At 41.8% G+C, this 14244-nt stretch overlaps 1 protein-coding gene across 1 annotated transcript in view; it reads left to right on the top strand.

Annotated features, from left to right (window-relative positions):
- Positions 1-3090: 3090 nt before the first annotated feature.
- The window catches only part of ABHD2 (abhydrolase domain containing 2, acylglycerol lipase), a 92031-nt gene continuing 80877 nt past the window's right edge, over positions 3091-14244 (top strand). Inside the window, exons 1-2 of the mRNA XM_082255405.1 lie at positions 3091-3177; positions 10468-10666. Of these exons, the coding sequence (XP_082111531.1) occupies positions 10473-10666 (194 nt within the window). The 5' untranslated portion in view covers positions 3091-3177; positions 10468-10472. The remainder of the gene's footprint in view (positions 3178-10467; positions 10667-14244) is intronic.

Genomic DNA, 14244 nt, shown 5'->3' on the forward strand with positions numbered 1-14244 from the left:
AAAAAAAAAGACAAGATGATAAAAAAGAAATGCAATTAGAAAAGGATAAAAAAAAACAGCTTTTGCTGAATATTCTCCTTTTAATTTAGAGATTTCCCTCACAATAATACTTTTTTTTCACCAGTTGTCCTCAGTACTATGGCCAGCATCATTCAACCCACTTCCTCTGCACCCAGGTTGTCCTGGATCTCTTCAGCCTGTGATTGGACAGTGAAAGGATAAGCAGCACAGTGTTGAGCTCCTCTCTCTGTCACTCTACTTTTCTCTTCCTATCCTTACGCTCTGTCAGCACAAATTGATTGGGGTTAATTTTCTAAAGGCAAATAGACTGCATAATTTGAAGGTGCAGTTGAACAATTTTTTTTGTCCAGAGCTTATGGAATGTGGTGAAGCTTCACTTTGCAAAGAATACCCAATCAAGTGAAAAAAAAAAAAAACGAAACACAAATTTCTGCTTGCATGTGGATGATGGAAATCAGCAGGGCTTCACCACATTTACTAAGCTCTGGGAAAAATGAGTACAACCACACTTGCAAAGTGCACATTCAATTTGCCTTTAGTAAATCAACCCCACTATCTACTTGTAGTGCTTTTTCTTCTCACACTTTATCCCTGCTCGTCAAGGACTTTACAAGGCTAAAACCGAGTCAAACTCGGTTTACACTATGAACCACATGTAAATCGCACAGGAACTGTGCCACATTGCTGTGCAATTTACATGCCATTCAGTGCGGTGCCCTACATCGCACCAAAGACTTGCATGCCCCTTTTTCGGAGGCCCATCGCAACCAGATTGCATGGTTATTTTGTACCATGTGATCTGGTGCAGGCAAATGCACTGCGTTTGCAAGCTGCGTTTTGGGGTGTTAATTTTGTGTTGACAACCACAGCGGATCATAAGGGCAGAGCGATTGGGATACAGTGCGGGAAATGCGCAAAGATTGCGATGTTCGCCCCATCGCATTGTTGTGGAAATTTTATTAATATTTGTGTGGACATTTTTCAGGAAGTGTTTTATTTAAATTGCCAGTGGTGTCTCCCGATGTCAGTTTACCGGTATTCACTATGCACAGCCAATATGGCTTTAACTAGCATTGAGGAAAGACCTGTAGTTGTGAAAACCCTCTGTTAAATGGAGACTGCATACCACTCACCTGATCTCCTGAACAGCGGGCGCTCTAAGCAGCTACCGAACGCCGGTCCAGATCTATGGCAGTGCAATGCGAAGTCCGCTGCGCAAATGTATATCAGCCAGCCGGGGCTCCGGTATTCACTGGCTAAGATATGTTTGTGATGTGGAATTTATTATCCTTTTGATAAGTATCTGCCCTTTTTGCTGGAATAATGGCTGGTAGCTTTCTATTATGTTTGATCCGTGTGATTGGAATACTGCTGCTATTTTCTTTTGCAGATAGTCTCGTTTACTGGAACAGTAGCATAATCACTATCAAATATGGTTTTATGAACTATATTATATAGGATTCACTCTAACAGGTTATGACGGGAGTGCATGCGTATGTACTGGCATAGCTGCGTTCACGAGAATCCACGCTAGTTCCATTGTATAAGTGTTTGGTAGCCATTTTAGCAATAGTGCATGGTTCCTTTTTCACAGAACAGCTGGAGACTCCTGCACACGGCTCAGTTGGTTCATTTACATACATTCCCTTTTTCTATTGTACTTTTGAAAATATATATGTCTGTGATTGGTTGTGTTGACTCCCCCTCCCCCTGTAAACACCTTTTCAGTACAAGCTGCAGCACAGAAGGTTTTGCACCTTTAGTACATAGAATGCATTAAGGTGAAAAACCTTGAGGCTTTACAACCACTTTAAAGACCATTTGTGTATTTTATATCTGACTGCAGTTCAGAATGCTGGGTATATAAGATAAAAGTGTGCTATTTGATGACAAAAAATATAACTTGCACTATAGTGGTGAATTCAACCCAAAAATTGTTACTTAAAATAGACAAATGAAAATCAAAGAAATGTGCAATAAACTTCCTGCATCCGCATAAGTGACAAAATGTGCATCTGTTGTCATCTATTGCCACATTTATCGCATGAAACAATATGATAAATTGTCAAAACAAATTATATACTAAAACCTACACTTAGGCCCCTTTTACACATGTGCGACTTGTCATTCAACTTGGGACTGAAAAGTCGCATGACAAGTCTTAGCCCATGATTTCCAGTGAGTACCATTCATATCTGTGCGACTTCAGAGTAGTCCCTGTACTACTTTGGTCTGACTTTTATGCGTTTTGAGGTCTATAGACCTCAAAATTACACAGGCATTGCTTCAAGTCCGGGCAAAATCGCACAAATTTTAGGTCGCACAAGTGCGAAAGGGGCCTTAAAGTGTCCAAATAATTAAACAAAGTAAAATAAGGTGCTATGTTTCCAGTGTTTCTTGATACTTGAATCAAACACAGTGCTTCAAACACCAGTGCTCAAAAAATAAAGTTCACCTCTTACCAAAACTCCATGATCTCTAAATTGTAGATCATGAACAGCGTGGGATGTAGGATACTTTCAATCACCCAGGATCAGCTGTATACCGGCGCTGTGTGGGAGTAAGATTTTTATGTTCCACCATGGATGTCTCCACCAACAATCCAGATCTCTTTTGGCTGATATCTTTGTGCATAATCGCTTTATTATTTAGAACTAAACTCGGTTCCCATCCCTCTTTGACTCTTTCTTTTGTATGACGGCAATGACCTTCTGTAGGAAATCTTTAGAGGTTTGGATTGGAGAAACTGAGTGACTTCAGTCATATTTCATATTAGTTTGTTCTCACCTTGTTCCTCAAAACATTCAAATGCACAGACATTCAACTGTGGGAAGTGGGGAATTGAGTATAATCTATAATAATATTAACTCGTTCTCTTATAGGACTTTGTGGAAAGTTTTTTTTTTTTGTTTTTTTTTTTTTCTTTTTTTTTTCATCTCTGCTGAATGCCAATATAGTTTGTTGTATGCCTGTCTGCCACTGAACATGTTGTCCTCTCCACACCCCTATATCTGGGGAAGTAATCCACCAATTGTGTTTATTTATCTTTTCTTTTCTTATCCAGGCATAATTGACCTTATCACTGTGAGCCTGTACTTTCACCAAGTGTCATTCAAGTCTTATAGAACTCTTCATACAAGAGATCTTCCACAACTGGTAAGACTGGATCCTGCCTACAAATGTTGACCTTTTACACACATCAAAGTATTTTTTTTTTTTTTATTAGAAAATGAATGTGCACCTTTTAGAGGGAGTGTATTATCTTTGCAACTTTAAGCCTGCCGCTGCAGAAAAGTGCTTCCTGCTCCTAAAGTAAAACTAAAGGCAAAACTTTCTTTGTTAATTTTAGATAGGGTTGGGGTTATAACCCCTGCCAGGTTTTTTTTGTCATCTATGTACCTTTTGGGGGGGGGGGGGGGTTCCCTTCTTGTTTCATAGCCACAACAGTAGGTGAGAGGAAATCCCTGGTTGTTACCGGCTGGCGTCCGCTGCGGGATCACTTTTATGGGCAGCTGGAGAGAGGTGCCCACCCCCCGCCTGCTGCTTCCCGGTTGTATTCCCCGCTTACTGGAGCCGTCGGTAGCGAAGTAGGATCCGATCCATTCATGTCCCAGGCTGTTAAGTCGAGTGAGGGCAAGATGTCCCCTAATCCACTTTATGGCCTTGGAGGACCGGAGCGACATCATGCGTCGCTTCCTCCCAACCGGCTTAAAGGGCCCATTTTTATTTTTATTTCTGAAAAAAAGACATGTATATATATTTATCAAAACCATATACAGTGCTGCGCCAGAACAAATATATATAATATGAAATTGAAAATAAATAATGTAAACAGGTGCTATTAGTGTCCTAAAAAATAGATGATGTATGCAAGTGCTTCCAGTGTCCAGAAATTGTGATAACTTTGTATCAGTGACTCATAAAAAAACAATCTTCTGTGATCACCACAAACGCAATCCGTGATGTGCTCCACTTCACCACCACCAGAAATCAAAGCCTCTCACCTTACACACTGACCCAAGAATCAACCCAGGTCAGAAACCGCTTTTACCCCACCTGGGTCACAGAATGGTCTAGAGCAGTGGTCCTCAACTCCGGTCCTCGGGGCCCACTAACAGGCCAGATTTTAAGTATTACCTTGGGGAGATGCAGACTAGAATACTGCAATCACTGAGCAGCAAATGAGATCACCTGTGATGTAATTTAGTTATCTTGCAAACCGGCCTGTTAGTGGGCCCCAAGGACCGGAGTTGAGGACCACTGGTCTAGAGGGTCTTCAATAGGACACACATAGAGAATCTCAAAATAAGTTCCACTCTCATCAGAGGCAGATGACAGGCATAGGAGGGAAAAAGCAAACAGATCTAATGCTCTCCTTATGGGTAAATCAACTGGGAGTTTATTAAAATAAAGTACTCCCAAACACACACTTGGGTAAGTGCATATATGATAATAGCTCCGCACCGCTGAGAGGATGCAGCGTCCATCAGGATAGGCTCCGCCCTCTATACGCGTTACGTCGTTAACGATTGGACACTGACTTCCACAGTAGAGGTGTATGTATGTATATGTATATGTATATATATATATATGTATGTATGTATGTATGTATGTATGTGTGTGTGTGTGTGTGTGTGTGTGTGTGTGTGTGTGTGTGTGTGTAATTTTTTTTTTTTTTTTTTTTTTTTGCTTTTAAGGATAGATCTGAGGTCTTTTTGACCCCAGATCTCACATTTAAGAGGACCTCTCCTGCTTATTTCTATTGCAAGGGATTCTTCCATTCCTTGTAATAGGAATAAAAGTGATCAATTTTTTTTTTTTTTTTTTTTTTAAGTGACAGTATAAAAATAAAAGGTAAAATAAATAAGGAAAAGAAATTTAAAGTGCCCCGTCCCTCCGAGCTCAAGCGCGGAAGTGAACGCACATGCAAGTTGTGCCCACATATGTAAACGGTGTTCATATGTGAGGTGTGGTAGAGTGAGAGCAATAATTCTAACCCTAGACCTCCTCTGTAAGTCTAAATTGGTAACCTGTAGAAATGTTTAAAGCGTCGCCTGTGGAGATTTTTAAGTACCAATGTTTGTCGCCATTCCACAAGCGTGCACATTTTTGAAGCTTGACATGGTGGGTATCTATTTACTTGGCATAACATTATCTATCACGATATACAAAGAAGTTGGGCTAACTTTGTTTTCTTATTTTTTATTTAAAAAAAAGTGTATTTTTTGCCCAAAAATTACTATTGTAAGACCGCTGCGCAAATACAGAGGGACATAAAGTATTGTAACGATCCCCATTTTATTTTCTAGGGTCTCTGCGAAAAAAAAAAAAAAAATCTATTACCGTATTTTCCGGCGTATAAGACGACTGGGCGTATAAGACGATCCCCCTAATTTTCATCTACCGCTAATACTTATACTTAGGTTACCTTGGAGATATTATACTCGGCGTATAAGACGACCCCCCATTTTTGGGGGATTTTTTTGAGGTTCAAAAGTAGTCTTATACGCCAGAAAATACAGTATATATATAGTTTGTCATTTTCTTGTAAAAAAAATACTGATTTTTAACGTGTAGTGTCAGAAATGGGCCTGGTCCTTAAGTGGTTAAATAATCAGAATGATCCAGAATCATCTGGACTTTCATTTGTTCATGTATATTGAACACGCCAAGCCTGTAAAACTTCAATGACAGGTTGTCTGCAGCTGTTCACGGCTGTTAGTACAGCCAGCATTTACCTGCATTGATGGCTGCTGGATGCACACAAAATGGATGGAGGAATCCCCCTGTCAGCATGCACTGATTAGCAGCTGATCAAGCAGTCAGATTCTATCGAGCAGGGATGACCACACAGGTTCGATTCACACTAGTGCGGGCTGTGCGTCCAGTTGCAGGAATCGCATTGATACCCACAACTGAACCACACTGCTCTTGTGAGAAGTGTGTGGCTGCCATTCATTCTCTATGGCACCTCCACGCATCTCAGCGCACAGTGCCATTGTGGGTGTGGGAAACGCAAGGAAAGGTCAAAAAAGTCATGCGGTAAAAAAAAAAGTAATTCGGTTTCCCTGCGGCCGCATTTTTTAAAAAGGTGCAACACACTTTTAAAATTCAGTCCATCTCTTAGTTTGGCAGGTTACACAGTGTTTTGCCACTTGCTGAATGTTGTAAATTATTTCAAAATTCTGCAAAGTAAATTTATAAGGAGGGTAAAAGTTTTAGTAGTAACCAAAATGTCTCTGCTGCCCATAAATTAGTACATTTATCTGGAAGCGTTCCTTTGCAATTAATGAAATCTGATTTGCATATCTGTTAAACAATGATTTACTGTCATTATAGGTTCAAAAGTACATCTAGTCAGCTGCCCATCCCTTCCTGTAAATTATGCCAAATGTCGCAGTCATATGAATGGCAAATACTGTATATTTAAATATCAATTTCAATATGTATGTAAATGTCTCTGCTTTAGATGCTCTGCATTTTACTTTGTTTAAAGTGATATTAAACTCTGGGGGGGGGGGGGGGGGGAGACCCTTAGCCCCTAAGCCCCTATTCACATCGTTGCGTCTTGTCATGCGATTTGACAAGTCCAAACCGCATGACAGGTCACACCTTATCGGCAATGGAACTGTTCAAATCGGTCCGATGCCGACTTTGTGGTGCAGCACCAATTTGAAAAAAGTTCCTGCACTATTTTTGGCGATTTCAGTTGTCAACCAAGTCTCACCTAAAGCCGCACTGACCTGCAGCTTTGAAATTGTGGGACTTCAAAGCCGCATTCATTGTTACCCAGGTCCCCTGCAGGTTTATACCATAATGTTTCCCCCACAGTTATTGCCTTTTAGTTTGACTTGACCCTCCCTTCTAGATTGTAAGCTCTAACGAGCAGGGCCCGCTAATTCCTCTTGAATTGTATTGTAACTGTATTGTCTTCCCTCATATTGTAAAGCGCTGCACAAACTGTTTGGGCTATATAAATCCTGTATAATAATAATGTGCTACTACACAATGAATGTGCGTCTCAGCCTATGTGATCGCTGACAGGTAGGCTGGGACATTCATGACAGAAGAGACCGGTAGACTTTCAATGGGGCTGAAACTAATGGCGGGAGCTTTCCTTGGGGTTCTCTCATCTTATCGGAGTATAGGTGCATTTGCGGGTGTGAATGCACCCTAATTGTAGATTGAGGGAACAACCAGGTGTAGATGTGGAGTGTACAGACAAATGGCAACCACCCCAAACTATAACTGGCCTTTGCAGCAAGGAGCATACGGAAGGGCAATGCGCCTCAAACAAAAATTCCCAACTCACTCACCAGCTAGCCTGCAACAAAATCAAACTGACCCCGTCTAAGAGGTCATGTTTAAAAAAAAAAAAAAAAAGGTTTAGTCTCACACATTTGCAAACATTTGCATATGTGTGTGACTAAACCCCTTGTTTTTACGTAAACTATTAGACAGGGTCAATTCGATTTTGTTGCAGGCTAGCTGGTAAGCTAGTTGGGAATTTGTTTTTGATGTAGATGTGGAGTTCCTGGATGAAAATCTGAGGGCGGCAGCAATTTAACTAGATCTTTGGAGTCTGTTGAAGTGTATCCTTTTCATTCTTGACATAGATGCAAAGAGTGTGAAGTTCATGTTTTAAGGCCTCGTTCACACTAGGTTTGCTCTCCAAACACTGTTCCGCATTTGGGTCTCTCTTCAGAGAGCACTTGACAGGCAACAGGGAATATAATTCCCGCTGCAATATGTATACTCTGGTCGCTGTGGTTAGGGGTGGGAAGGTTTAAAAGCATGCCATGCCTAAACCACAAGGTTGGTGGCAAAGTTAAGTGTTTGTGTAAAAACTGAAGTGCATCTATGAAGTTTACTCTGTTTTTAACCTTGCTCTACAAAGTTAGTTAATGGTAAACTGGCCTGAAAGAAACTGGTGGCCCCCACCATCATGGCTTGGAAGACATTGATAAAAATTCCATACAATCGGATTAGCCAAGATGAATGCCTGATGGCCGAAACGCGTTGGATTTTTATTTGACTGTTGTTCACATGCTACAATAAAACCATGTTCTAGCCTACATCCATAGCACCAGCCTTTTATTTTATTTTTTTTGTATGGATTATATGGAGGTGTGCAGAGATCTCACAGGCTGGGTGCTGTGTTCTTGAGGCTTACCAGGTATTTCACAGAAAGGTAGTCTTAATAGAGGGCTCACACAGTAATTAGTGCAGCGCTAATAAAACTAATAAAATGACATAAAAAGTCCATATAGAAAATTATAAGCATAGTCCATAAAGGAGATCCAGGAGATCTGTGAAGTAGGAGTGTATAGATATTAGACACAAGTGCTCTGTGTGTCGACCACTACCACAAAGATTCACCTGAAAGCCAAAGAACAAGGGCGTATATCTCCACTCAGCAGCCTTAATACACGAATGGTACACTCCGGTAAGATAATGACCCCACAAAGAAGGCTTGAATTAGCCAGACAGAATACCTTTCCTTAGGAACTGAATGAACTCCACGGTGATATATGGAACAAGAATGGACACACCATAGCATAATACTTCATCAAACACTGGGAGCTGTAGCTCAGCTCGGGTGCCCCCATAGCAAGGACTCAACAGGAGGGAGGAGTCAGAAGCACTGAAGAGGGACCCGTGAAGAGGAGGAACTGAGCTGCTCTGTGCAAAACCAACTGCACAGAGCAGGTAAGTATTACATGTATTTTAACGAAAAAAACAATATTTTGGTAGCACTTTAACATGCTGACACAACCAGCATCTGCTGAAAAGAAGTCCTATGCAAGAGTGGCCAGTCAAAACAGCTGAAGATCAGAACTCGAAAATGTCTAGCTAAAGATGTCAGCAGCCAGCACGGAGCTCCTGGGCACCACATTTCTGGAGCCGCTGGATCGCTTATACAAGCGGTGGAATGGAACCCCCCCCACCACTGCCTTCTCTGGCTTTCTTGTCCCACCGGGGAGCCCGGGACTAAAGCCGGTGGGTGACCATGGAGATTACCATGGACCGGTACATCCTTGATCATCTCCTCTATGAAGATTTTTAAGTACGGTTGTTTGTCGCCATTCCATGTGAGTGCGCAATTTTAAAGCATGACAGTTTGACCTGTTTACTCGGTGTAACATCCTCTTTTATATTTTACCAAACAATTGGGTAGTATTGTGTTTTTTGTGCATTAAATTTCACAAATTTTTTTTTTTCCCAAAAGAATTGTGTTGGAAAAACTGCTGTGCAAATACCTCCGAATACAAGTCAATCTTAGAAGAAAACCTGTTAAGAGTCTGCAAAAGACTTGAGACTGGGGTGGAGGTTCACCTTCTTGCAAGGCTATGACCCTAAACATACAGCCAGAGCTACAATGAAAGGGTTTCGATCAAAGCATATTCATGTGTTTAGAATGGCCCAGTCAAAGTTCAGACCTAAATCCAATTGAGAATCTGTGGCAAAACTTCAAAATTACTGTTCAGACGCTCTCCATCCAATATGATAAAGCTTGAGCTATTTTGCAAAGAAGAATAAGCAAAAATGTCACTCTCTAGATGTACAAAGCTGATAGAGACATACCCAAAAATAATTCCAGCTGTAATTTCAGTGAAAGGAGGTTCTACAAAGTATTGACTTGGTATGGGGGGGGGGGGGCTGAATACAAATGCACACCACACTTTTCAAATATTTATTTGTAAAAATTTTGAAAACCATTTAGCATGTCACTTTGTGTTATGCCTCGTACACACGCAACGATTATCGGCCGACCGATCGGCCGACTTTTGTCCAGTGTTGTTTTGTTGGTTGGAATGTGCTCTAGACTGCACAAACATTTTCTCGGCCAACAAAAACCAACTTCAGAAGTGATGTCATGTGCTGGTTTACTTTCCATGTGTTTTTTCTTCTCTGAGCATGCCCAGTCTTGCTCATCAGATTTTTGTCTGCCGAAATCTGTACTGACTGATGGAAAATCGACCGTTTGTGTTGACAGCCAACAAAAACTTTATAGCCTGCACACCAGATTTTATTCAGCGGAAAAGTCTGAGTTGGTTGTCGAAAGCATCATACTAACAAGCCGAAAATCGACTGATCGGACGCTGGCCGAAAATTCACGGCCAACTATCGATGCGTGTGTACGAGGCAGTCTATCACATAAAATCCCAATAAAATACATTTACGTGTTTGGGTGTAACATGACAAAATGTGGAAAGTTTCAAGGGATATGAATACTTTTTTCAAGGCACTGTATGTATGCATGTATGTATTTATGTATAAACATATGCATTGGGTAAGGTAGATATGGAAAAAAAATGTTCCTAATTTTGTGGTAAAGTAAATTTAAATATTGTTCTGTAACATTTGCTGTTTATAAACCATTTGTTCTCACTACATCACCAGGTTGATATACTGCTGTGCTGATCATTCTTTTGTTCTTTTCAGTCAACATGAGTGCAATTTTGGAAACCCCTGAGATGCCTGCCGTCTTTGACGGGATGAAGCTTGCGGCTGTTGCCGCCGCCCTTTATGTTATTGTGCGCTGCTTGAACTTGAAAAGTCCAACTGCATCTCCAGATCTCGTATACCAAGAAACCCCTTTAACCCTCTTTCTGGTGAAATCTTGTCCTTTGCTTACCAAAGAGTGAGTAATCGGCTGTTACTGCCTGTTTTATAAATTTATTTATGGTATGATATGAGCTCACCATTCAATTATTAATGCTTCAAATCATTAGTGGTTCTTAAAAGTTAATCATTTGCAGCAGGCTACACTTTGAGCAAATACATTGAGGGCTGAGCAGTCATCTGTTTGCTGTATCTAGGTTTCTCTTTCGTTCAACAATGGACACAGCGCTACTTAAATCATAACTACTTGGTTATATTAATATGTAAAAGGGTGGGATGCGCCAACTTAAATAGGGGAGCAGCAACTAGAACTCCCTGAACTTGGGGAGAAGAGACTAGAATGTATATGTGCTAGTTCGCTCTAAATAATGTTCACAACTTAACATATAAATAAACTGTAGCAAATGCAAGAACATACAATTAGAGTTCACATTGAGGCGCTCCGACTTCGGGGGGGGGGCGACCTGTGAAGTCGCGTGCACCGCGTCTTCGGTGCGACTTGCAGGGACTTCACATAATGGAAGTCTTATGCAAGTCGCCCCAAAGTAGTACAGGACCCTTTTTCTAAGTCGGGGCGACTTGTGTCGCTCCTATTAGAACGATACTCCTGTACTACTCAATGGACCGCGACCGACCGCGACTTGTCAGGCTGACAAGTCGCCTGACAGGCTCTTGCAGTGAAATAAATAAAAATTTAAAATAAATATGGCATTACATCAGTGTTCAGACTTTGTGCAAAAGAACAAAAAGAAAGTGCTGAGTGCTAAAGTTCTTGTGCACCAGTGCATATATTAATAATATTAAAAAGTGTCTGAATTCATAATTCTTCAGGAAATATGTGCAAAAAAAAGATTCTTTTTAATAAGACAGTCTTGAAGTCCTTATTCAATTAAATCTTGTGATGCGTGATCTCTAGACTGGATCGGCCTCACACTCCATGCAATATGCAGTGCTGCATGCAACCCCAGGTGTCCACACATAAGACAGTTGGCTTCTTACCAGAAGGGGGCTTGTAATCAGCATATATAACAAAGAGAAACACCCAAATTGGGAGTTCTTCTTCACACAACAAGGAATCTCTCCAAAATAGTCGCTTGATCAGGACACAATGTTAATGAAGGAGCTTTCAAATGGGTCGATGCAAATGACATATAATCCACCTGTAAAAGATGAAAAAAATACAGCTTGTTACATATGTGCACGGCCGCCTGCCAATCTCCAATCTCAGTGGATGCCTGTTGAGGAGAAACGTGCGTCGGGAAGGAGGAGTAGCCGCATCGTCACTCTGCACGGTCCACGCTGCAGGCGGCCGTGCACATAACTAGCTGGATTTTTTCATTTATTTATGTAAGTGGAACCTTTTATCTTCAATAAACAGTTTTTAAGGGTAATACACTATCTAGCTTTCATTTCATCCACATGTAAATCGTTACCCTATGAAATATACCAAGGATCTATAGGAGACGGGGATTATATGGCATTTGCTCCACCTATTTGAAAGCTCCTGCATTAATCTTGTGTCCCGATCAAGCCACTATTTTGGAGCGTTTCCTTGTTGTGTGAAGATTCCTTCCAATTCGGTGTTTCTCTTTGTTATATATGCTGATTACAAGCCCCCTTCTGGTAAGCAGCCACCTGTCTTATGAGTGGACACCTGGGGTTGCATGCAGCACCGTATATTGCATGGAGTGTGAAGCCGATCCAGTCTAGAGATCACCGTTGCCACAAAATTTAACTTAATAAGGACTTCAAGACTGTCTTATTAAATAGAATCTTTTTTTGCACAAGTTTCCTGAAGAATTATGAATTCCATGAATTCAGACACTTTTTATTAATATTAATATATGCACTGGTGCAAAAGCACTTTAGCATTCAGCACTTTCTTTTTGTCCTTTTGCACAAAGTCTGAACACTAATGTAATGCCATATTTATTTTTATTTATTTCACTGTAACTTTGTTCTTGCATTCCCTACAGTTTTTTAATTATTTGTTAAGTTGTGAACATTATTTAGAGCGCACTAGCACATATACACCTGGTTATATTCCCTCCTTCAGGAGTAGGACTAGGCAGAACAAAAAACACCTAGCTATGCCCATGGGCCATCCTCAGCTTGGTATATAACCCCTCTCTCTGCTCTAGGTAATCCAGTTTTTAATCTGTCTAGTCAGTAGTAAGGACCTAGGGTCCCGGCTGGGATCTCTGGTCTTAGCAATTTTTTTTCTCCTTCCATACATTTTTTTTTTTTTTTTCTCTTGGGAGATCTACAATCAATTGCCGGGCTGGACGACGTGCTGGATAATCTAGATCCAGTGGTCCCCTCAATCCAGTCAGCGAGCGTGTGCAGACCGCAGCTACACGCTAGATTGGCTGTGACATAGCCTCACAGACAAGTGAGGTTAAACGTCTCGCAGGGTTGCATATGACCAGGCTTGGGTCTGAGTTGCAGCAGTCCCTTGGTCGACAGCTCCCCCTACTTTGGTGGCGAGGATTCTGTCTGGAGCATTACCCGCACCATGGAAGGGTAAGTACATTTCCCCCTCTACTCTTTTTTGGCAGTTTTTTTGGGGTGTACGCAGGTAACCTCCAGGGACAGTCGGACCTGCCTGCAGGTTTCCTCCTCACATCCCTTAATCCCTCAGTGAGCTAGGCTTCCCCCCTTTCCCCCCCCCTGTCTAAACCTAGAGTCTGATGGGGGTCCCAAGGCAGAGGATGCAGCGGAAACCCCTGGGGTCTCCCCCGCTATCCCCACTCTGTAAGGGTTGGCAGGTCCATCGGAACCCCAGCTTTCCACGGTTGCACTGACTGCGGTCTTGCAGTCCTTTTGTGTCCGGGGTGGAAGTGTCGTGTGAGCAAAGGCTCAGGAGGAAGCGTCCCCGCCTTCCGTTGCTCAGTCTGTCTCATCTGATTCTGATTCTGAGCCTGCTGCCGCTGTGGACGCGGCCCGTTCAGGGGTGCTTAATAGCACAACCCCAGATCCATCTGAAAGTGAGTATGATTCCTTCATGGTCGCAGCAGTGAATGAAAAAATGCTGGTAGACTCACTTATCACTGCAGTGTGTGAGACTTTTAAAATGGTGAATGCAGCTGATGTAGCCATGGACGTGGCTGTGTCGTTTGGTACCAATAAGTCACCTCGTGCTCTAAAGGTGTTTTCTTATGTGCCTTATTTTGACAAGTTTTCCTGTAAGGAATAGGAACAACCAAAATTACCCTTTGTGGTCCCCAAACATTTTGCAGTACGTTACCCTTTTGAGGAGTCCCTTTTAAAAAAAAGTGGACTAGTTTAACAGTAGTGGACACCCCTGTTTTCAGGTTGAATAAAAACTATGATCCAAGTAGAGGAATTCCTGTCCTTTAAAGACACGGCTGACAGGAAAGCGGAGGCTGTGGCACACAGCATGTTTACTATGGCTGATTCGACATTGCAGCCAGTCTTTGCCTCAGCCCTGGTGTCTCAGACCCTAACTGAATTGGCCAAGCTTTTGTGCCAGGGCCTGGGGAGTGAGCAGGCCCTTGTTGCCTATGTTGATTTAGCGGACCAGTTGGTCCATGGGCTGCAGTTTATTTGTGATGCAGCTTTGGTTACAGCTCCTGT

This window comes from Pelophylax lessonae (genome assembly GCF_965119305.1).
Source record: "Pelophylax lessonae genome assembly, chromosome: 4".
Classification (NCBI taxonomy): domain Eukaryota; kingdom Metazoa; phylum Chordata; class Amphibia; order Anura; family Ranidae; genus Pelophylax; species Pelophylax lessonae.